Source organism: Pleurodeles waltl, chromosome 4_1 (genome assembly GCF_031143425.1).
Source record: "Pleurodeles waltl isolate 20211129_DDA chromosome 4_1, aPleWal1.hap1.20221129, whole genome shotgun sequence".
Classification (NCBI taxonomy): domain Eukaryota; kingdom Metazoa; phylum Chordata; class Amphibia; order Caudata; family Salamandridae; genus Pleurodeles; species Pleurodeles waltl.
This window is the reverse complement of record NC_090442.1, coordinates 664,400,255-664,424,099: the sequence shown is the minus strand read 5'-3', so window position 1 is coordinate 664,424,099 and position 23,845 is coordinate 664,400,255. Positions and strand designations below refer to the sequence as shown.

General features: G+C 45.5%; 2 protein-coding genes across 23 annotated transcripts in view; one reads left to right on the top strand and one right to left on the bottom strand.

The window, feature by feature from the left end:
• The window catches only part of GRIP1 (glutamate receptor interacting protein 1), a 1,044,357-nt gene extending 1,034,523 nt beyond the window's left edge, over positions 1-9,834 (top strand). For all 21 annotated transcript variants that reach the window (XM_069229162.1, XM_069229153.1, XM_069229151.1 and 18 more), the window contains 2 exons: positions 7,372-7,518; positions 8,029-9,834. In XM_069229162.1, the coding sequence (XP_069085263.1) occupies positions 7,372-7,518; positions 8,029-8,262 (381 nt within the window). In that variant the 3' untranslated portion in view covers positions 8,263-9,834. The remainder of the gene's footprint in view (positions 1-7,371; positions 7,519-8,028) is intronic.
• The window catches only part of HELB (DNA helicase B), a 451,751-nt gene continuing 436,968 nt past the window's right edge, over positions 9,063-23,845 (bottom strand). For both annotated transcript variants that reach the window (XM_069229147.1, XM_069229148.1), the window contains one exon: positions 9,063-10,725. In XM_069229147.1, coding sequence (XP_069085248.1) covers positions 10,642-10,725 — 84 coding nt within the window. In that variant the 3' untranslated portion in view covers positions 9,063-10,641. The remainder of the gene's footprint in view (positions 10,726-23,845) is intronic.

Sequence of the window (23,845 nt, the reverse complement as noted above, 5' to 3'; positions counted from 1 at the left end):
AAAAGACCTAACCAAGTTTCTCCCCACTGCTAAAAGAGACCTTGCACCACCTCCAGATGGACATTCCATTTGTGACCCACTAGGCATCTTTAGTGGAGTAAGTCCGCTGTGGCATACATAGAACCCACCAGGTATTAAAACACCTGACAAATGCTCTAATGTTCCACCCAAGACCAGAGACACATGACCTTTTGGCAAAGGATACCCGACCTTGCCCTGTTTGTGGTAGTACCACATGGTGGTGTCCATGGACACGTGCTCCAGCCTTCTCCTGATTGAAGGAAGAAAGGATTTAAATGTAAAGTGAACTGCCCAAAGCTCCAACATAATGAGGTGGAGCTCTGATCTCCACATCTCCCAGATGGCCACTCCAGCCCAGGCGGGACCATCACTCATAGTCAGCTCTGGTTGGTGAAAGAGGTCTGTCACTGACCCATTCATGGTTCATTAGCTACCACTGCAGATCATCTGCCGTTTCCTTCAAGATCTGGACAATGTTGGACAGATTACTTTGATGCTGCACCCACTGGGACTTCAGGTCCCACTGCAAAGCCCACATTTTCCAACAGACATCAGTTACAAGCAGGATGCATGAGACCCAACAACCTCAGAGTAAGTCTCAACGAAATCCAGGATAGAGACTGAAACATCAAAACTATAGCCAGAATATCCTGCACTTACTGCGCAGGATTGAAGGCCTGAATCTGCACTGTGTCCAGAAAGGGGGAATCTAAGGGAGAGTCAGGTGCAACTTCACCATGTTGATAGTGAACCCCGGCAGGTGCAGGTGGTTTGCCGTAGTCTGGCGGTGGAAGATTGCCTGGGGGGGTAAGCCTGCTTTCAAGAGCCAATCGTCGAGGTAGGGGAGGACTGGAACCCCCTGACCTCGGCAGATGAGCTGCAACCACTGCCATCACTTTTGTGAACACCCGAGGGCCACTAATAAGGTGGAAATGGAGCACGGAAAACTGAAGCTGCTTTAGGCCCACTGTGGGCAAGCAGGATGGGGATTTGGGAATAGGTGTCCTGTAAGTCCAATGCTACCCTCCAGTCTCCCGGGTTCAGGGCAGACAGGGCTTGGGCGAGGCGAGCATTTTGAACTTCCTCCTACTTCAGGAAGCAGTTGAGAAGGCACAGGTCTAGGACAGGATGAAGCCCTCTGTCTTTCTGTGGCACCAGAAAGAAGCAGGAATAACAACCACGATCTACTGCTGCTGCAGGCACCCTCTCTATGGCTCCCTTGGCCAAGAGAGCCTGCACTCCCTGATGGAGCAAGGAGAGAGGGTCTTCTGTTAGCCAACCGTAAATGGGTGGCGGGGTAGTCACAAAGGGAAGGGAGTAGCCCCTTTGGACAATCTATAGGACCTAGAGGTCTGATGTCACAGACAGCCAGTGGAGCAGGTGAATCTGTATCCTGCCTCCCACTGGGTGCCCAAGATGGTCGAGGCCAAATAAAAAAGCTTGGAAGCAGCAGCTGCTGGGGGAGTGGGTGGACTGGCCCAATTGCTGGCTACCTGTGCCGCATGGTCTGTGGGACCCGTGTCCTCAGCCACGACACCCTCTGAGAAGCCAGTCATTCTCAGCCAGGCGTTGCGTCGCAAGGCCACCAACAATGAACTCACTCTGCCCAGTGAGCCAATCATGTCAAGCCCGCAACTAATAGTGAATTTAGCAGCATCTCTCCCATCAGCAGTATCCTGGTCGGTATGGCTCGGGCCTCTTCCGAGACTATAGGCAGCCTTTGCATAACAGAGTAACATATCATGTGGGAATAATGACGCAATAGACATGCAGTGTTCACTGACTGCAGTGCTAGGCTGGCAGAAGAGAACATTCTCTTACCAAAAGTATCCAGCCTCTTGGGTTCCCTATCCAGTGGAGTGGTAGGAAATGTGCTGGTCTTAACCCTGGATGTGGAGGCTTGGACCACCAAGCACTCTGGAGTGGGGTGCTGAGTAAGTAAACTTGGGTCCCCAGGAGTAGGGTGGTGGGCAGTCATCCGATGCTCAGGAGCCCCTGTGCAGGGCTTGGACCAGGCCCTAAGTAGAACGAATATAAGGGCTTTATTGGAAGGGACTAGAAGTTCAGAAGGGGTGTCTTGCGGCTGAAGCACCTTTATCCAGACATTCATCTTGATTGCCACCACAGCCAACCAAAGGTCCAAGACCTCAGCTGCCCTGCGCTCCGCCATTGCAAAAGAGGCTTCCTCCTCCATAGCCACAGTAGGAGAGACCAGACCAGTGTCAGGTGAGGTGTGTAACCCAGTGGCCTCTGACAGTTCCTCATAAAAGTTGTCCTGTTCATCATCAGGGGCCAGGTCCATAGACCCCACCGCCCCCTAATCTCCCTCTCCAGGCCTTTCAAATAAGACACTGGTGCTGCTTTTGGAAGCACGGGCTTGGTCAGTGTTAGAGTCGGACCACACCCATCTGGCTTCGTATCGGAGCTGGTAATAACGATGGGAATGACACCACCTAGGGACACAGAGGGTGTCCGCAGTGGAGTGGGCGCAGAGGAAGGCCTTGGTCTTGCTGGCAGCTCTGCTCTGGATCCAGCATAGCGCAGTGAAGAAACCCACAGGTGTTGGTTCATTAGGGGCCCCTCCCTCAGGGCTCCAATGGTGCTCCAGAGGGGCAGGGCCACCCAAATATTAGGCGCATGGACTTACAGAGCTCCTTCAGCTGGGCAAGTGTTGCTCTGGGAAAGTCAGGGAAGCGCAGAGTGGACCCAGGTTCAGATTTCACCAACTTGCGGGGCCTGGAGTGTTGATGCCCCCACGTCTAGATGCCCCTCATTAGAAGACTTTGACAGGGAGCAGAGAAGATGTTTTATGCTTGTGGGACTTTCCAGATGATTTGGATTATGACTATCAGGACAGGCTCCGCAATCGCAGCAACCTGGACCGTGAGCATCGAAGACATATGTCTGGCGGCAAGGAGCACTCCCTCAGCTCCTTCAGATGCATAATGTGGCAATCCTTGGACTTGTGGTCCTGCTCCAAGCACCACAAACACACCAAGTGGGGGTCGGTCACAGACATTTGCCTGTGACAGGCCCCACACAGTTTGAAACAGGATGGTTTCCTGGGTGGCATACCTCACACCAGGAGAAAGTTTCTCCAAAACAACAAAAAAAAAAAAAATCAAGTAGCCCTGACCAGGTGGAATGAGCCCTCAGTCCTTCTTGAGGCTGCTTTCTTTGCCCCAGAGAACTACACAAAAAGCTGATCGTCCCCCGATGGTCATTGGTGTGATTGATGTAGAACAGTGGTTCCCAACCTGTGGGCCGGGGACCCCTGGGGGTCCGCGAAGCCTACTCAGGGGGTCCGCGACTGCTTAAAAAAATTATTAATATTAGGTTCCAGCTATCAGTAATGACTCGGTGTTGGTGGCCCCGTGTTCCAATAATGATTCAGTGGGGGTCCCCGGGCTCCAGTATTGATGAAATGGGGGTCCACGGAAGTCAAAAGGTTGGGAACCACTGATGTAGAAAACTCAAGACTCAGTTGTGGTCCAACCAATGGAGTCTCTCCTCTTCTTTCGAGGGAAGAAGCAGAGCAAACACTTTTGGGAGAGTGATGCATAGTCCCATTTTTTTAAAGGATTCACAGCCTTCAGCAAAAAGAGCCTCATTCTTAGCATTACTTAATCTGGGAGAAAAAGGTGGTGTAAGGTGACCGCGCCCAGAGAGCTTGGATTTCACATGTGATGAGCTGAAGTTATCGCGACCCAGAATACACGTAGTGGCCAGCTGGGTATCAGTTCAAAAGGAGTGCACATGAGGAAAGTGAGGCCCACATTGAGATACTACTGTGCCATCACAAAGAGTTTGGGGAAACGTGTCAAACACTGTAGAAACCTCATCAGAACAGGTGATTTCAACAAGGACGTTGATCCGGCAAATGCAGAAAAGGCAAATTAACAACTTCAATTCTGCCCACTGCAAGTCCTTGCTGGGCCAGAGGTAAAACAAGCAACAGGATATCTGACAGTATGGCCTGCAATGGGTCCATATTATGGGTGCCACATAAGGTCACAAACTTGTTCCAGCGCCAGAATTTTTCAGAGGACAGATCTTCATGCCATTCTCCTTCCCCAATCCAGAGCCATTCTGATGACTTAGACCCAGTTATTCCTGATCTTTGTCTGAACTCAGGCAGGAAAGACAGCAGAGAAAAAGTGTAAAGGAGTCACATGATTCACTCTTTACAGAATGCATCTCCAAGACAGAGCTTTATTGGAAACTCCAGCGTGCAAACGTTTTAACACTGCGCATTCTCAACTGTGCTGAAGAGGTCTAGCCAGGATATTTCCCACTGCTGGCAGATGCCCTGTGCCACCTTGGGATGTAACCACCATTTATCATTTGCCGAGTGCTGCTGGCTCAGTTTGCCCACCCTGGTGTTAAAAGATCCTGTCTGGTGGTCACACAGCCAGGGAAATGCCCTGATACTCCAGCCAGCTCTAGAGATGAAATACCTCTTGACCCAGGACCCCACACTGCCCTACTTACTGCAGTACCACATGATGGTAGAGTTTTCTGTGAGAACCATAACCAGCCTCTCTTTGATGGACAGTAGTAACGCGTAAAGCTTCAGGCGATGACCTGGCCATCCCATCAATGAAGTGTCCTTCAGCTCTGGGTGGGGTAGGGAGAGAGGTCTGCCACTGGTCCATATGTGGACAAGCAGCCACCACTTTAGGGGCCATATTTATACTTTTTGACGCACAACTGCGCCAACGCAGTTGTGCGTCAAAAATGTTAACGCCGGCTAACGCCATTCCAAAGCACGATGCGGGCGCCGTATTTATTGAATGACGTTAGCCAGCGTTGCGGACTGGTGTGTGTAAAAAAAAAAAAGACTCACACCAGGCAGCGCCTGCGTAGGGGAAAATGGAGCTTGGGCGTCAAAAAATGGGGCAAGTCAGGCTGAGGCAAAATTTTGGCCTCAACCCGATTTGCGCCATTTTGTTTGACGCCCAATCCCCATTGAAATGACTCCTGTCTTAGCAAAGACAGGAGTCATGCCCCCTTGCCCAATGGCCATGCCCAGGGGACTTATGTCCCCTGGGCATGGTCATTGGGCATAGTGGCATGTAGGGGGGCACAAATCAGGCCCCCCTATGCCACAAAAAAAATACGTAAAAAAATACCTACCTGCACTTACCTTTCTTTCCCTGGGATGGCTCCCTCCATCCATGGCTGTCTTCCTGGGGTGGGCAAGGGTGGCAGGGTGTGCCCCTGATGGCATGGGAGGGCACCTCTGGGCTCCTTCTGAGCCCACAGGTCCCTTAACGCCTGCCCTGACCCAGGCGTTAAAAAACTGGGTGCCGTTTTTTAAGGCCTGCCCCCTCCTGTGCGTCAAAATGACATCACAGTGTAAATAAGGCGCACAGGCCTTAAAGTCATTTTTTAGAAGGGAACGCCTACCTTGCATATAATTAACGCAAGGCAGGTTTCCCCTTCTAAAAAATGGCGCACATGGTGGAACTTTGACGCCCGCTGAGTCGGACGTCAAAGTATAAATATGGGGCAGGGTTTGCGACGAATGTGCATCAAAAAGTTTGACGCACATTCGGCGCAAACAGAGTATATATATGGCCCTAGGTCTTTTACAGTTTCCTCAGAAACTTGGATGGAATCAGACAGATCGCCTAGTGCTTGGCCCACTGCAACTCCAGGTACCACTGCAAAACCTGCATATGTCAACTGGTGTAGTTGACCAGCAGAATGCACGATGTCAGCAAGCCTCAGAGCCACTCTCACTGAGACTAGGGACTGATACTAAACCATCAGGATAGTAGCACTTTGGCACATTGATAGTGAACCTCAACGTCAGGAGATGGTCTATGAATGACTGTGGTGAGCCTGCAGTAAACAACCAGTCATCAAGGCTGGAGAAACCTGGAATTCACAACCTCCAGAAATGTGCTGTGACCACTGATCACTTTTGTGAACACCCAAGGGCCACTTGTGAGGCCGAAAGGGAGGATGGCAAATTCAAAATGCTCCTGGCTCTCCTTGAACCGTTAGTAGCACATGAGGCTGCAGGTGCAAAACCACTTTCCACTCTCCTGGGTTCAGTGCAGACAGGACTTAGGTCAATGTGAGCATTCTAAATATGTCCTTTCTCAAATTTGTGTTCAGAGACTGGATATCTAAAATTGGCTGATGGCCTTGGTCCTTCAGCACAAGGAAATAGTGGGAATAACAGCCCATCCTTATCCTCATAGCTGGATACTTCCTATGGCTCCTTTGGCCAAAAGAGTCTGCTCTCCTTTTAGCAAGATAGACAGGTGCTTTCCTGAAAGACGGTATGACAATAGATGCAGCAGGTCAACAAGAAATGGCAGCGCATAGCCTCGTTGAACAATCTCATGACCCACCTGTTGGATGTTGTATTTTACGACCCACATGTGGGTCATGTGCCAAAAGGGCAAATTAAAGCAGCTTGGAGATTTGGGAAGTTTGCTGGCCTTGCTGACCTGGATCATGTCTACTTGATCCCCGTCCTAGACCCTAAAATGAGTGGAGGGCCTGTTGGTGAGGTAGTGGGTCTTGGCGTTGCTGGTACCCAAGACCTCTGAAATAGCTTTGAAAGGGCAGAATTGAGGAGGGTATACTCTTCCCAAAGTAGAAAGGTCTAAGTTACGTACAATGGCCTGACTTTCTTTGAGGCATTCTAGTGCTGAATCAGCCTTCTCACCAAACAGGCGTGATCTGTCAAATGGCTTATCCATTAAAGAGGTCTGTATAAGAAGCCCAAGGATCTCATCAAATATGACATCTAAACGCCACACTAGTGCTGACTGCTCTGACCAAGAAGTAATTAATATCAATTCCAGAACAGATAATCTATTTCACCATGTATTGACCATCCTAAATAGGTGCAGCCTAAATCACTCAGGGACTGCCAGCAAGATCTCACCAACCATATCCCACAAAGCATAGAAATACCTCTCCAGCACACATATGGCACTGACTGACCGGAGAAATAATCTGGCTAAGGAAACCATCAGTTTCCTGAATGTTTCGATTTCCTCCAACCCTTTATATGGTGGAGTGTTATGAAATGAACTAGAGTTCACCCTGCTGGTGTAAGCCTGAACCACCAGACGTTGTGGTGTAAGAATGTATTGCCAACAGAAAAAGGGGAGCTATAATCGCTCCTACACATTTCAAGTCCTTGAATAAACTGTGTGCCTTAAGTTAACCATGAAGGAACAGATTATAAGAAACACCCTTGCTGCACTAAAAATACAATGATAAATTGCCTACTAATATTAATTATGTTTAATTTATGTTATACAGTTGCTTCTAGTACAGGAGGCCTTTATAATTCAGGTTTTGTTTCTTTTCTCTTATGCATAGGTATCTTTGTATAAAGATTCAGAAGCGGAAGACTTTGGGTTTAGCGTTGCAGATGGCCTTCTTGAAAAAGGAGTATACGTAAAAAACATACGGCCAAATGGACCAGGAGATCTGGGAGGTCTCAAGTCGTATGATCGGCTTCTTCAGGTTTGCATGCTGCCCTAATAGTATATAATTTGGAGAAATGCTCTCACAATAGGATCATGCTTCAAAATGCAACAATTAGTGTCAATTATTAGTATCACGGCACAAAATGCATCATTTATTAGAAACTTCACTCATAACCACCTACTTGCTTAATCATATGTAAACTGTGTACAGCAAAACATGTCACCCCACTTAAATTACTGAACACACACCCCATTCTTATATGTAGCACAGGTTTACGCTACATAAGAAATTAATGTATCCTCTGTTAAATTGGGGGATAGCTGACAAATCTGCCAATACCTCAAGCATGTTTTTTTTTTAAAGATCAAGGTACGTTTGTTCATCTTTAAATGTCGTTTCTATCAGGAGTGCAGTAGTTGAAGTGCACCACAGCTTTATTGCTAGGCTAGTTCATATTTATCAGCATGTGTGTTAATTCTTAGAACGAATTCAGAATTCTTGTACCTTTTAATTACAATTCCTTTTATTTATTTATTTCCAATCCAGGTGAATCATGTTCGTACTAGAGACTTTGACTGCTGTCTGGTTGTGCCCTTAATAGCAGAGTCTGGAAACAAACTGGAATTGGTAATTAGTAGAAACCCACTAGCATCTCAGAAGATGATCTCAGATCAACAGAGTTTACAAGCAGGGGAATGGATTGAACAAAATAATGCCTTCCATCAACAAACCGGACGAATGTCCAACACAGAGATGAGAGATCCCACTAACACATTATAGCAAAAGTGATTTTCTAAAGTGGACTCCAAGAGAAGAACACATGGTGCTAAATACCATCCACATAATACGGACTTTAAGGACAGTGATAAAGGAAATTATGTGGCATGGAGAGTAATCAGCGGTCTTAGAACATTTCTCACAAAAGCTAACGGTTCACCATGACAATTACTTGTAATACAGACTTCTCAATAATCTGTAACCACTAAAAATAAATGGAATAGAAGTGCAATTCCAAGCCTGACATAAGAGCTCTTTTGGTTCCAGAAAGTCAAGACAACTATAACATGGAAAAATGGCTTTGAAAGACCCAAGTTCTTCAAAGAGAAAAGTGTGAAATTATGGAAGATCGAGTGTCTCTTCCTTATCTTGGCAACATAAATATTTCTTTGTATTGGGACCCAGGCTGTGTCAATCCTTGGCTCTTAAGATCTTATTTCCTTTAACTAGTACTATATTTGGGGAACCTCAGTCATGAAATACTGTTCTCAGCTTTTTCTTTTGTAAATCTGACCCTTGTGTTAGTAGAGAGTTTGTTAACTGTTGGGTGTATTGGCTATCTTGCCAGCGGTGTGCTTGTTGATTGTAAATAGGTGCAGATGAGGATACCGTTTTATGTGCTGAAAAGTGTATGTGACCATGGTAGGTAGATACACATAATGTTCTCCCTATGCAATGGTGTGCAAGGCAAGAAAAGCCAAACAACATGTAGTCTGATCCACTGGTACACTTATAGCTCAATGCACAGTAACACTGGACATGAGCTTTGTGTTTTATTTCACTAAGAGTTTAAATGCTTAATGGACATTTAAGAAATTTATTTTTGTAATGTAATTGTAGCAAAAGGAGGGCTAAAAGAAAATATTACAAGGTCCCACACAGATGATCCTCAGCCATCAGTAAATACATAGCTGCTTTACTCTCTTCGGGAAGTTATCTAAAATGATGCTAGACCCGTGAATTACATTTTATTCTGAGCCACGGTTTCTACGTTGCTTTTCTAAACTAACATTTTGATTATGTTTTACATATTTTTTTTCCAATTCTGTCCAGTTTTTAAAGCAATAAAAACTACAAGTTTTATTTTTTCGCCCCTCATGCTCATCAGCATTTCGTTCAATTTGCTCTGCCATTCAAGATGTTTATTATATATTGTCATTTGGTAATTAAGATAAAGAGCTGTACGTGAAAACACATCTATATCTATGGCCTTTTGGAACAGTTACATTTTGCAATCAGTTTTATGTTAAAACCTAAAACAAATCCCTTACAACAGTTGAACAAGTTGCTCTCCCTCAATGTCTTCATATTTCAGCACTGCCGGTGATGACAGTAGATCAATACTCATATCTCGTAGGAACCCCTCCCTCCTCTATCATCAAGAAAGTCTCTTAAATATGTATTTTTGTTTGTAACAAACAAGTATTAAACTGTAAAGTATTTTTGTACAAATTTAATCCTTAAATGGCATGACATTTCTCGTCTATGTATGGTTTTGAAAAATCAACCTATTTCAATTTGTATAAAAACAGTTCAATCATCAATTGGAATAAACAGTGATTTGACGGCAAACAAGTTACATAAATTGTACAATGGTATCCAGCTTCGTTATTTGAAAGGAGAAAAGAGGTGCATAAAGGATAATTGAACCAACAAAGCATTACGTCGATTTGCAGTCAACTTTCCGTCCTCGAAAATCAAACACTATCAAAATATTTTTTAAATGTGCAATTTCGTTTTGAAAACTTCATTTGCTACGTCATTTCCCTTTTGAACCAGGAACTCCTGAAAGCTTGAAGGAACAAACATTCACCCATCCAAATAAAAATCTGCATTAATACCTACTTAAATTTGCATGGATTCAAAAAGTTCAAAGTCCTTAGCCTCTCAAATTTAGGCAACAGACAACAGTGATGTGTTGGAAGGGTAGATCCTCAATGAAGCTATGACAACCGTATTTCGCAGTGTAAACTCATAAAACAAATGAGCCTGCATTGTGGTGTCTAATGTTTTTCAATAGAAAAGCGATGTGCAAGTTTTGTTTACCTTAACTGAGTGAAGGTCGGAAAACAAACGAAATCAGAATGGTGAATGTACATAAATAATTCGAACCAATTCAAGAAAGGGAAATGCATGCATTTAAAAATAAGAAAATGCCAAATTATGCTTATTGTCTGTTTTCAGTACATCTGATCAGTACTTTTCGGAAAAACCAAAATGTGAATAGGCATGGTTCACTTGCATCTTCCTGAAGCAGCAAAAAGTATGGATGACGCTCCAGGGTCTTCCTCCTAACGGAAAGAAACAGCTCCGACTTTGTAATGTGCAGCTTCACCTGTCCAGTAAAAGCACCTTTAAATAAAACCGTGGCTCTTTTAACGTTTAAAAAAGTTGTTTTTGGCAAGCAGTCGTCAGAGATAAATCTCTAAATCTGGTGCATCCAAGCGGCGATTCATCCAAAGTGACCTATTAAAAGCAGACAAATATTAGGTACAGGACTTACACACAGTGTCAGAGAACCAACTATCAATATTCATGCAAATGCATTTCTTCAGTTTAAAGGGAAAACATTTTGCATGGAAGGCTAGGGGTCTCCAATGTGGATCCAGAGGGGCCTGATCCATGACAGATTTTTAGGATAACCAGCGGCTAGGTAAATTAGTTTAATTTAAATTAATTGCATGTAAATTTACCTCATGTGGCTACCCTGAAAATCTGGCATAGATCTGGCCCTGCTGGACCCACACTGGGCTCTGGTGCTGAAAGGCCACACTGGGCTCTGGTGCTGAAATCTATTAGGCTGTCTTGATATGCAAATAAAGGTTATTTGATTGTTTTAGGATTGGTATAATCATTGACGTCCACAGACATTTTTTCAAAACGGGGGTGCTGCATAATTTTAACGTCATCCATCCTCTGACCCTTCTTGACAATATGAAAAAAGGACAGGAGCATAGTCCTTATCACATAAAGCGCAGGCATGCAAAGGGTTGAGAAACCTGATGCAAAAGCTTAATTGAAGGCTCAAGCTGCCATTGTCTGATTAGCAATTTCTAATCTGTTTTTATGTTAACACTATTGAATGCACCACGTTATTCATACACACATAATCAAGGCACTATAACTGAATTATTAAAATAAAAAAACATAGAATTTGCATTTGATAACTTGCACAAATGATTGACAATTACAATATATGACGTATTTATTTTGAAAATGTATTAACTTAAATATATTAAAGTGAAATATATTAACTTAAATATAATAACAACTGTTCTCATCCAAATTGGAAAATAAAACATACATTTAAACTGGATAGCTATTGCACGTTAGGAACTGCAAACATCTACACTCCTGCTCAAATTTAACAATTACATTTTTCAATGAGTAGTTTTATGCAGTTTTTGTTCACTGGTTAGGGATCTCGAAAAAGGAACACGTGTGGTCTTGTGCAAATTTATTAATTACTTTTCCGATCAGCCGTTGTTTGTTTTCATCAATTTTTGCTTGATGTATGCTCGTCATGTACAAACCCTATAAGCGATCATCTGCCATTGTCGACCTCAACTAGGTTTCCACCCTTCTTATTTTGCTGAAAGACCTTTCCACAGTACAAGTGGTCTCTGGTAATGTGAGAGCAATGAGAATTGCTTGCTGAACTGATGGAAATAAATCTGTGTGGATTAGCAAATCCAGAAATCAATTGTCAAACTGCTTATCCTTTGTTGGCCAGATCTCAAACCATGTGACTGCTTCAGTTCCCAGGTTTTCAATGTTGTAAATTTCTGCAATCTGACATTCATATTGCTCATGATTCATTTTTTTGCCATGTGTTTTGGGTAAAGTGAGAACAGACTGAAATGTTCTTGTTTTCATTTCCAAACCGGCTTTCTATTGATGGGATAATAGAGTCATTGCCTGGCACATTGATAGACTGGCAATAGTATTCTTCTACAGAAGAGGGACCAAAATTAGAACAAAATACTTGCCGGCCACACTGTCTGGGGACACAAGGTTTGAAGTTCTATTTTTCTGCCATTGTTTGAACATAATTCCTTAAATTGTTCTGCTTTTCGTCTGTGATCACGGAACACAGTCAGGTCTTGCACAGGATTATACATTTTGAAGATATCAAGCTGAATAGCTTGGAGAGCCTGGTTTACAGATTCCAATCTTGAGTAATTTGAAATTATGGACAAGCACAAGAGAAAGCTCACAATGCTTGAGGAGCATTGCAATTGATATGAATACTGATGTGTTTTCCCTAAGGCTGTACCAACCAGTAAGCTTAATTGCTTAAACATCTCTTCAAGGTGTGCGCAAAAAAATCTAATGCTCTTGTATTTTGCTGTCCATCGTGTTTTAATCAGCAATGGCACATTGGGAATAAGAGATCTTTATGAACTCGCGCGGAAAAAATTGATGATGGCTTTCACTGTGGCAATAGAATTCAGTATATCAGGAACAGCATTCAGGTCATTAACAACCAAATTATGTTTATGTGCAGCACATGAGGAAAAGCAGCTTTAGTATACTTTCTCTTTTTTTATGGCTTGAACACCACCTTTTTTTCCTGCCATTGTACAGCATCCATCATATCCTTGGCTATGGAGTTTTCCTAAATTTAATCCAAATTTAAAATATGTATCCATAATCATATTCACAATTGAGATAGCATCCATTTCTTTTAAGGTTGCAAATCCAAGGAGTTATTCTCTGATGACAGCTCCGGTTCTACTTGTGTTTACAAAACATACTAAAAGTGACATCTGTTCATTTCTGGGTATGTCAGCACTTTCATCAACAATGATTGGAAATCCATTTGACACACTGACTAAGGATACTAGATATTCTCTTTATGTTTATGCACATAATGTAACAATGTAATCAATTAATGTTCAACGTGAACTGATGTATAACATGTACTAAATGTTGCATTTTCCAGATGCTTCTTTAGGATCACATCTCCTGCTTTAATGCGAAATTGGTACAGACTTTGCACATTTCCGGTTGTACGTGTTTTCCCCACGTAAAGCAATGTCATTGCTGTAGCGTTACGCTGCACTATGAGCCTGCACGCTAGGCTACACCTAAATCTGAGGAGTGGAGGTAGGGGGACGAGTGCCTCCCTTTGTCCCACTGCCACTGTGGACGCCCATGGATATAATTATAACAAATTGAAATGACTACAGGAAAACCTAGCAAAGTACATCTTGTGTTGTGAACTCAAACTATTTTATCTTTCACAGTCATCAAGGTTGGTTGATCTATTTAATTCAGAGTTATTATCCAACAATATTTCCCACTAAGGCCCTAATTGCGAGTGGTCAGTGTTTTCCCACCTTGCATAATTTTCTGTTTCTGCAGTGACTGGATTTACAAGTTGGATGGTATTTACTGCATCGGGTAATTATCAGGTAAGTTAAATATCTCACCCTTCGTTTAATTTGCCAGGTCAAACCTGCAAGATTTAACAGGGAAAAGTAAAAGGTATATACTCTGGTATGTAGATTTTGTATGGGAAGCACCAAAATACACATTTTATTCCCCAGAGACTCATAGTAGGTGCTCTTTATTGCACCTCATAAATAACGTAACCCAGAATATTGTTATTTATCTGTTGTGATAAAAAGCACCCGGAGTCCTTCAACCTCGGAATCAGGGCATAAATCGGGGGCACATGGTTTCTTCCTTTTTTTACTTTTTAATGGTCAAGTTTGTTTAATACTTAAAACACTTTGTCAATTGCTCATTTAATGGGAACCAGATCTGTTATCAAACGTCAGATTTGGAAGTGATGGTGGCAGTAGCAGCACAAGATGCAAGCCAGACTTAAACATGAAAGTGTGGCAACATGCCCTGGACAAATTCAAGGCAAGGAGAGCAGTGCACTACGATGTTTGCCTTGATATGCCTGCGATCAAGAAATGTCACATAAAAGAGACTAAGGCCCATATTAATACGAAAAGTGGTGCAAACTTACAAAATACAGTTGTATTTTGTAAGTTTGCACCACTTTTGTGTTAAAAAATGACGCACATGCGGTGCTCAAAAAGTATAAATATGGGCCTAACATTCGTGACATGGAAAATGGACACCCGTATTGAAGCACTTTCATATTGTACTACAAACCTCACCAGGAGTTAGAAAAATGTAATAACAATCTACTAATAAGGTCACTCAGAAAGGAACTATGCATGTTACTAGACAAAAATTATTAATGTACAATAAATTTTAATCTAGAGCTAATTTCAGATGGCATTAAGAGAAAATACTCTTAGTAATGAACATGGGAATCAACTCCCCTGTTAAGATTGTTTTCTTTCCACCATCAGGTTCGGACATGTATTCCCATGCTCCGGTTCAACACCATCATGGTACACTGTTTTCGGTTACACAGGTTCCTTCACTCCGTTGGTATTGTTCTAGATCGTGTTTCCTTTTTCTGTTTCGGTCAGGTTGATGACTGCTTCCACCAGGTGGTTCTCCGTAGACCTCCGGCACTCGCGGGCCTTTGTCCTGCAGAACCTTTTTTCTGTCTCCAATCGCACCTTCCCTACCAAATTTTCACGGTGATGGAACTCACTGCCTTTCCCTACTATCCTCGCTGTCATGCAAATTATCCTCAGACCGATCTCCAGATCTGCAACTTGTGTCATTCTCCTAAGTACAACGAGAGTGCTTGTGATGCCTGCTGCTCCTTGCATCTGAAGAAAACTATGCGATCGTCGGGCCGGACATCTCAAGATGTCACGTACTAGCGGAGACGACACCCTGGACCTGTTCAGTACTGAGGGCATCGAGGGGGGAAACACCATTAACAACCACTGACTACAGAGGACGAGGCTTTCTCCCCCAGCGACAGTTTTGGCTCCAATCTGGAAATCAAAGATCTTTCACCAGTGCAACCAGCTGTAATTACAGAGCCCCCCACTTGACATCAGACGCATGTTGAGCAACTGTATCTTAAGGGTTGGCCAACTACTCTGGAATAACAGAGACAGACTGCCAGGCCACCACTGCCTTTGGGCATTGATCGGCACAAACCACTTTAGGAAGCTGGCCTGGAGTGTTGTGAGCACCTATGGTGTTATCACCTTATACCAGGTCCAGGTACCCCCTATTAGTGAGGTGTAGGCAGTGTCTAGGAAGCCAGGGCTCTCTAGAGGTAGCTGTGGATAAGCAGCCAAGACTTATCTAGGAGACATGCAAAGCATATGCAATACCACTACAGTCACACAGCACTTACACACATGAAAGAACCACACAGTGTTACAAAATAAAGGTACTTTATTAGGGTAACACAAATGCTAAAATACTGTATAGGCGATACTCCACTAGGAGGTGAGTAAACACACTACTATAAACACATCAGAAGTCCGTGATTAGCACAGACAGCAATAGTAAAAACAATTAAAAATAGTGACGGCCCTAGGGGGAGACCAAACCATATGCTAAGTACGTGAAATGTGAAAGGCAGTCCCCCACCCAAGGAAGTGGAATCAATAGTGGGGAGCTGGAGGAACTAGAGACCCCAAAAGGTAAGTACAGGGTGCTCCCCCAGCGACCAGGAAAGAGGAGGTAAGTACCTGTTTTTTCCCTAAACCCACAGGAGAACTTTGGAAAAGGACTGTGCAAGACCCAGACAAGACTGGAAGAAACCAAAGGTGGATCCTGACAGAAGAGTACTTGCAAAAGAAGGAGACTAAGTGCAGTTTGAGTTGGCGTGTCCGGCTGTGACAGGAGCCACTACCCACCCTTCTGTGAAATCAGGACCAGGTCAACTGTGGATGAATAAAGTCAACAGTGCAGCACAGGAGCAGAAGAGGAGTTCTAGAAGTGATGTCCCACAGCGGCAGTCGTGCTGGAAAACCACCAACAAGCTTTGGCAAATGCAAGAGTCAGTGAAGAAGGTTTTGCAAGACTGAAGGGGACAACGAGGCCCAGGGAACTCGACCCAAGGAGGGGAGTCTGAGGTGACACTCAGCAGCTGGGAGAGTCAAAAGAAGAGGAGGCAGCCCCTACAGGCAACCCACAGGCTGCACGCACAGGAGTCGCGGTGAGGCCCACTCAGCACACCTGGAGAGGAGTCACACGTCACTGGAGCAGCAGGCAGGAGACTGTGCTTTGGAGGGAAGAGTGCTGGAGGCTGGCGCTACACAAAGCCTGAAGATCCCTTAAAGGAGGAACAAACAAGCCTTGGTAGCTGCAAGCATCACAGTGCACAGGGTTGCGAGGAGAGGCAAGGGCTTACCGTCTCCCAAGTTGTACAGCTGGTAGAGAGGACCAAGTGGACCACTCCAGACCAACACCTGTGATACAGGATCCACACAGTTCTGAAGGACAGAGGATCGAAGCAGCCGGTCGTTGTTGCAGTTGGTTCCTGCAGATGCAGGGGAGTGACTCCTTCACTCCAAGGGAGATTACTTCTTGCTTCTTGTGCAGGCTGATGACTTGTCGCCCTCGGAGGATGCACAGCCAGTTGCTGGAAGAAGCTGGAGAAACAATGTTGCAGAGCGGAGTAGTTGTTGGAGTTGCAGAGTGTCAGTTCCTGGAAGGTCAAGTTGCAGTCCCGGTGGGCAGAAGATTAAGTAAATGATGCAGAGGAGTCCTGCTGAAATCTTGCACATCGAATCTAAAGACCCACCCTGACGAGAGACCCTAAATAGCCCAGGAAGGGGGACTGGTCACCTAGCAGGGGGACCACCTCTCAGGAGGGGGATGTGACATCACTTACCTGACCTAGCCACTCAGATGCTCTCAGGGGCCTCTGCCCACCTTGGAATCAAGATGGCTGAATCAAGTGGCCACCTGGAGGAGCTCTGGGCACCACACCCCTGGGGTGGTGCAGGACAGGGGAGTGGTTACTCCCCTTTCCATTGTCCAGTTTTGCACCAGACTAGGGGTCCCTGGACTGATTCAAACTGTTTTTTTTCCTCGCAAGGAAGGCACCAAATGTGCCCTTAAATCATACCGGTGGCTTGGGGAGGCTACCCCTCCCAAGCCATGTAACACCTATTTCCAAAGGGAGAGTGTTGCCTCCCTCTTCTGAAGGAAATCCTTCGTTATGCTTTCCTCTGCTTGAGCTGGTCAAGCAGCAGGAGAGCAGAAACCTGTCTGTGGGGTGGCAGCAGCGCGGGCTGGCCATAAACCCCCAAAGACGAGCCCCCAGAGTGCATGGAATCATACAACCAATACTGGCAACAGTATTGTGGTACGATTCCGACATGTTTGATACCAAACAGGCCCAGGTTCGGAGTTAGCATTATGTAGATAAAGTCAGGTAGTGAGTGACCTTTGTCCAGTACACGGGTAAAATGGCTTACCCACACTTACGAAGTCCAGGAAAATTGAGCTTGAGTTCGTAGGGGCACCTCCCCTAATGCAGGGGTGCCCTCACACACAGGTACCTGCACCCTGCCCTCTGGGTTAGGAGGGCCAAGTCATAGGCGACTTACAGTAACCTAGTGCAGTGACCTGTAGTGAAAGGGTGCATGCACCTTTTCACGCAGGCTGCAATGGCAAACCTGCAGACAGATTTTGCATGGGCTCTTATGGGTGGCACATTACATGCTGCAGCCCATGGAGAACCCCTGGTGCCCCCAGCCACTGGGTACCTAAGTACCATATATTAGGGTCTTACATGGGGGCACCAGTATGCCAATTATGGGGTGGGCTAAGTGCTAAGCAACCAAATTTAGAGAGCGCGCACAGTCACTGGGGTATTGGTTAGCTGGATCCCAGTGAACACAGTAAAAAATATACTGACAGCAGGCAAAAAGTGGGGGAACTGGGCCAAAAAGAGGGTACTTTCCTACAATCTCCATTTTCAGATGCAACGCCTCGCTCTAGCTCAGGGCCAAAGAAGCCATCAAGGCCATCCACTTCGGCAAAGACCACTCCCGCCTGGGAGCCAAGACAACAAGTTTGGCGCCAAAATCAAGATCGGGGTCGGATCCGAAACCTTCAGTGCAGACGGGTAGGTCGGGTCAATGATCTAGCAAATTCAAACTAATTCTTCACAAACTACTGGAAGAGATGTTCACCTGGCAGAAACCACTCATAAGTCATCTCCACACGGACCGGATTCTCACCCACCCTGCACGATCTACTGGCTAGCCTTCAAACAGCAACTGTCCTTTGAGGAAACATTGGACATGCCACCCTCACCAAAGCAGCACACGAAAGTGGACAAGGGTACAAGCCCTTTGCCTGTCACTCTTCCACCACCTCTCCTAGTTCCACAACATTCACCCTCCCTCCCCATTTCTCCAGGTGACCCTATGCCTTGTACACCTCGTGGGTCCCCTTAATCAGACATGGGGAGACCACGGGATAGGGGATACCTTACATTTCTCCACAAAGGGACCCCTGGGACACTTATTACACCGATCCACCAAGGGACACAGATCCTGAACCCCTCCTTCTGATGATTCCACTTTCTACCACAAACTTATTGGTAGGACCGCTGCTTTTCACAAGCTGGATCTTCATACTGAGCCTTTAGAGGAGGACTTCCTTTTTGAGACTCCCTCCTCCACCCACCTTTCTGCAGAGTACTTCCCTACGGCAAAAGGTATGCTCCGTCACACTTCAGACATCTGTCATGACCCTGCCCATACCAGAATAATTACTCCCAGGGTGGACAAAAAATATAAAACACCCCCAAATGACACTCTTTACCTTTGAGGCCAGCTTACACCCGACTCTAGTGGTCACCACAGCACACAAATGGGCTAACTCTCAAACTACTGGTGATGCCCTCTCCACCAGATAAAGAGAGTAAACGTAAATATACGACAGGAAAGAGGGTGGCTATGCAATCTGCCAACCATTAGCAGATTGACAATTCTGTTGGCCCGCTATCTTGATATGACCGGACCCATTGGGATGAAATGAAGAAACTCTTCAAACACCTCCCAGGGGAGCACAGGAAAGGGAGTTATGAGATTGTCTCTGAGGGGAAGCAGATTTCCAGCACGACCATCACTGTGCATTAGTTGCTATGGACACTGCCACAAGGGAGCTAAACTCCAGTGTCCTTCTGCCCAGGCAGGCATGCATCCATGGCTCTGTGTTTCAGGTTTTAAACCGCAGGTCCAACAAAACTTTCTGAACCTGCATTTTGAAGGAGAACATCCATTCGGACCGCAGGTTGAACAAATGTTGGAAAAGAACAAAGGACACGGAAACAGCTAAAACGAATACATTCTTTCAGAGCACTTTCATATGGTTCCTCTTCAGGATGTCATTCCCCTATTTCAACAAGGCGTCTTTATGGGCCCATTGGACCTTAAGGACGCATATTTCCGAATTCTCATTCATCCGGCACATCACTGATATCCCAGATTTGTAGTCAGCTGAAGACATTAGCAGTTCAAAGTGCTCCCCTTCGGAGTCACCGCCACACCCAGTGTTCACCAAATGCCTCGTGGTGGTGGCGCTCACTTGTGCAGGCAGGGTATCCACGTCTTCCTCTAGCTAGAAGATTGGCTCGCAAACTGTGCCACCCATCAGAAATGCCACAAACCCACTCAGGTCACCATCAACTTACTTCACAAACTAGGGTTTACTATCAACACCCTCAAATCCCACCTCCAACCCTTTCAGGCCCAACCTTATTTAGTGGCTATTTTCAATTCCGAGCTAGGGATGGCTTACTGAAATGCTGCCAGGATACAGTCTTTTCAGAATCCCAGTCCACTTTTTCAACTAGACCAAGAAGTCATGGGTCAGGACAGTCATGTGCCTCCATGGCATGATGGCTTCTTGTATTGCCAATGCCAGCGTACACACGCGTCCTTCGCAGGAGTGCTTAAAGCACCATTAGTCTCAAGCAGAGGGTCTTTGAGATGCTCTATTGTTGGTCGGCTGCCAAACCTGTCACTGTGCAGTAGTGGAACACCAACAACCCATTGCATGGACTTTTCCTGGCCCAGTTCTGCATCACAGGCTGGGGATTGCATTCACGGACCTGACTATCCAAGGTCAGTGCTAACCCAGTAACCAGGGTCTCAACATAAATTACCTGGAACTTCTAGATGTTCAACTTGCATTGAAAGCGTTACTTCACCACCTGATTGGCAAGGTAGTCTTCTTTAGAACAGACAAAATGACAGCCACATATTATCTGCAGAAGCAGGGAAGCACCAGATCCCCTCAGCTCTCTCATCTAGCCCAAAACATCTGGAAGTGGGCCCTCTGACACAACACCCACCTGTTAGTGGAGTACTTGCCTGGAGTGGACAACAACTTTGCCAACCTCGTCAGCAGGATGCAGCAACAAGTTCACATGTGGAAATTCCACCCACAATTCATTCTCCAGTACTTCCAGAGTTGGGGACTTCCTCAGATAGACCTCTTCGCTACTGCAGAAATCGCCAAATACCCAAACTTCGCTTCCAGTTTCCCACAGTCCAGGGGCAATGAACTATGGATGAGTTAGTCAGGGATATTTCCTTACAACTTTTTCTCCCCTCCCACAACTTCCATTTGTGGTTCGGAAGCTTCAGAAGACATCTCTCCCTCTCTTTCTCATGGCCCGCACTTCGGCACATCAACCATGGCACACCACTCTCCTCAAGTTCCGCACAAGGGACTCCCCAACAGCCTGGACCTTCTCATGCAGAACCATGGAGAAATCGGGCACCCCAATCCCAAGTCTCTCATCCTTGAGATCTGCCTCCTGTTCTAGAATTTGGATACCTTAATCTTCCACCAGAATGAGTGAACATTATTAAAGAGTAGCGTAGATCAACTACTCATGCCTGTTACACTGCCAAGTGGAAGATATTGACCTGTTAGAAGTTAAAGTACAAGAGGTTGTTTGCTACCTGTGTTACTACAAACTTGTGGTTTCGCTTTCACTTCCATCCAACTACATCTAGCCTTTGTAGCTGATTACCTTAAGAATAGGGTACATGTTTCCCTCTTCTAAATTCCTGTCATTATAGCCTTCATGGAGGGTATTAAGAGTCATTCCCTCTTTGGGTCCCACCGGCCCCAGTCTGGAACCCTAACATTGTGGTCACAGAGCTAATGGGCCTGCCTTTCGAACCTCTGCACTCCTACCCCCTACAGTTGCTATTGTGGATGGTAGCTTTTCTGGTCGCCATCACTTTCCTCTATTGTATTAGTGAGCTTCAAGAATTGATGTTGGAAGAACCTTTTTTCCAGATGCACAAAGACAGGGTTGTACTCTGCACCAACCCCAGGTTTCTCCCAAAGGTGGTCCCTCAGTCCCACCCTAATCAATCTATTGAACTTCCTGTGTTTTTCCCTTAACCACAATCAGTTGCAGAACGGGATCTCCTTATATTAGATGTTAAACGAGTCCTTGTATCATAGTGACAGGACTAAACTCTTTAGGAAAACACAGTTGTTTGTTGGGTTCTCCAAACCCCACAAGTGGAAGGCCATATCTAAATCAGGTATCGCAAAATGAATTGTCAAATGCATACAGACATGCTATGCTAAAGCTAAAAGAACTCTACCCATTCCTTTTAGAATCCATTCCTTTCAGAACCCATTCCACTAGGAACAAAGGGGACTCTGGCCTTTTTAGGGAACATTCGTATAGCTAACATCTGCAAAGCAACTAGATAGTCCACACCACATGCTTTTACAAAGCATTATTGTGTTGCTGAACAAGTTACTTACCTTCGGTAACAAGGTATCTGGTAGAGACTCTATCTAGATGCAGATTCCTTACCTTAGAATTCCCTGGCGTCAGCTTCGAATCCAGAGTTTTTTCTGAGCAGTACCCTGCGCGCGCCGTCGGGCGGCGTCGTTCGGATCCGAGTGCATCGACCAGCTCCGCGCGCGTCATCCGAGCCGTCTATGACGTCACGGTTGTCTATATAGACGCCGTCTCGGCGCGCGTACGTCAGTTCTTTTCCACAACTTCCCACGCCAGAAGCGCAGTCATGGAAGAACCAACCATTATGTATTTTACCTCTTTGATTGTTTGGAGTAAAAATTCTTTCATGCCTTTAAGAAAGGCAAAAAATGCCAAGATCAAAAATATACATATGTACACATAAATACATATATATATATATATATATGTTCGATGGCATGTGTAGCTGCAGATACACATGCTGTGCACAGTCCGCCATCTGGTGTTGGGCTCGGAGTGTTACAAGTTGTTTTTCTTCGAAGAAGTCTTTTCGAGTCACAAGACCGAGGGACTCCTCCCACTTCGATTCCATTGCGCATGGGCGTCGACTCCATCTTAGATTGTTTTTTTTCCGCCATCGGGTTCGGACGTGTTCCTTTTCGCTCCGTGTTTCGGGTCGGAAAGTTAGTTAGAATCTCGGAAAAAAATGTCGGTATTGTTTGCGTTCGGTATCGGGTTAGTTAGAACAAATCGACACCGAATTTTGAAGAGCTCCGGTGGCCCTTTGGGTTTTTTTTCAATCCCCCAGTCGGGGCCTGGTCGGCCCGGCCACGTGCGACTTCAAGGCTCATGGAACGGACCCCATTCCGTTTCTGCCCAAAATGCCATCACAAGTATCCGTATACGGATCACCATTTGGTCTGTAACTTGTGCTTGTCCCCCGAGCACAAGGAGGATACTTGTGAAGCCTGTCAAGCGTTTTGGTCGAGGAAGACGCTGAGAGACCGAAGAGCCAGGAGACTACAAATGGCGTCCACGCCGACAGGTCAAGATCGTTTCGAGGAGGAAGAAGAAGCTTTCTCCGTCCGCGAGTCGGATTCGGAAGAACTCGACGCCGAAGAAACAACCAAAACCGTGAGTAAGACGTCAAAAATCAAGACTCACGAGAAGTCTACAAAAGCCCAGGGGACGCCACCGCCAACAGGCCATGGCTTAACCCGAAAAATAGATGACCCATCCAAGGCACCGAAAAAGGGCATGCTGGTGTCGAAGTCATCCGACTCCGGTCGAGATACCGCCACACAGCAACCTCGGAGCCGAGACAGCGGCTCCGAGAAACTTCGGCACAGAGACAGCGGCACCGAAGAATTTCAGCACCGAGACACCACGCCGAAAACAAAGAAGGTTTCTTCGGAGCCTAAAAAGACTTCCGAAAAGTTTTCGGTTCCGAAACAGCCAGCCTCGGAGCCGAAAACCAGTTCCTATACAGAGGAACAAGGATTAACCTCCCAATTACATAGATTTGGAGAGGAGCTTCAAGCTGTAGAACCTGACTACACACAAAGAAGGCTTCATATTCATGAGGACACAGGGAAGATAACCACTCTTCCTCCAATCAAAATAAAAAGGAAACTTGCCTTTCAACAAAAGGACAAGCAACCACAGGCAAAGGTGGCAAGGAAAACAACCCCACCACCGTCTCCACCACCATCAATACATGCATCACCAGCAACAACTCCACCACTGATGCCCTCACCAGCTCATACCACAATGAGTCAGGATGATCCCGATGCATGGGACCTCTACGATGCTCCAGTGTCTGACAATAGCCCAGACTCTTATCCTACAAAACCGTCACCACCTGAGGACAGTACATCCTATACACAGGTGGTCGCAAGGGCAGCCGAGTTTCACAATGTCTCCTTACATTAGGAACCAATTGAGGATGACTTTCTCTTTAACACCCTA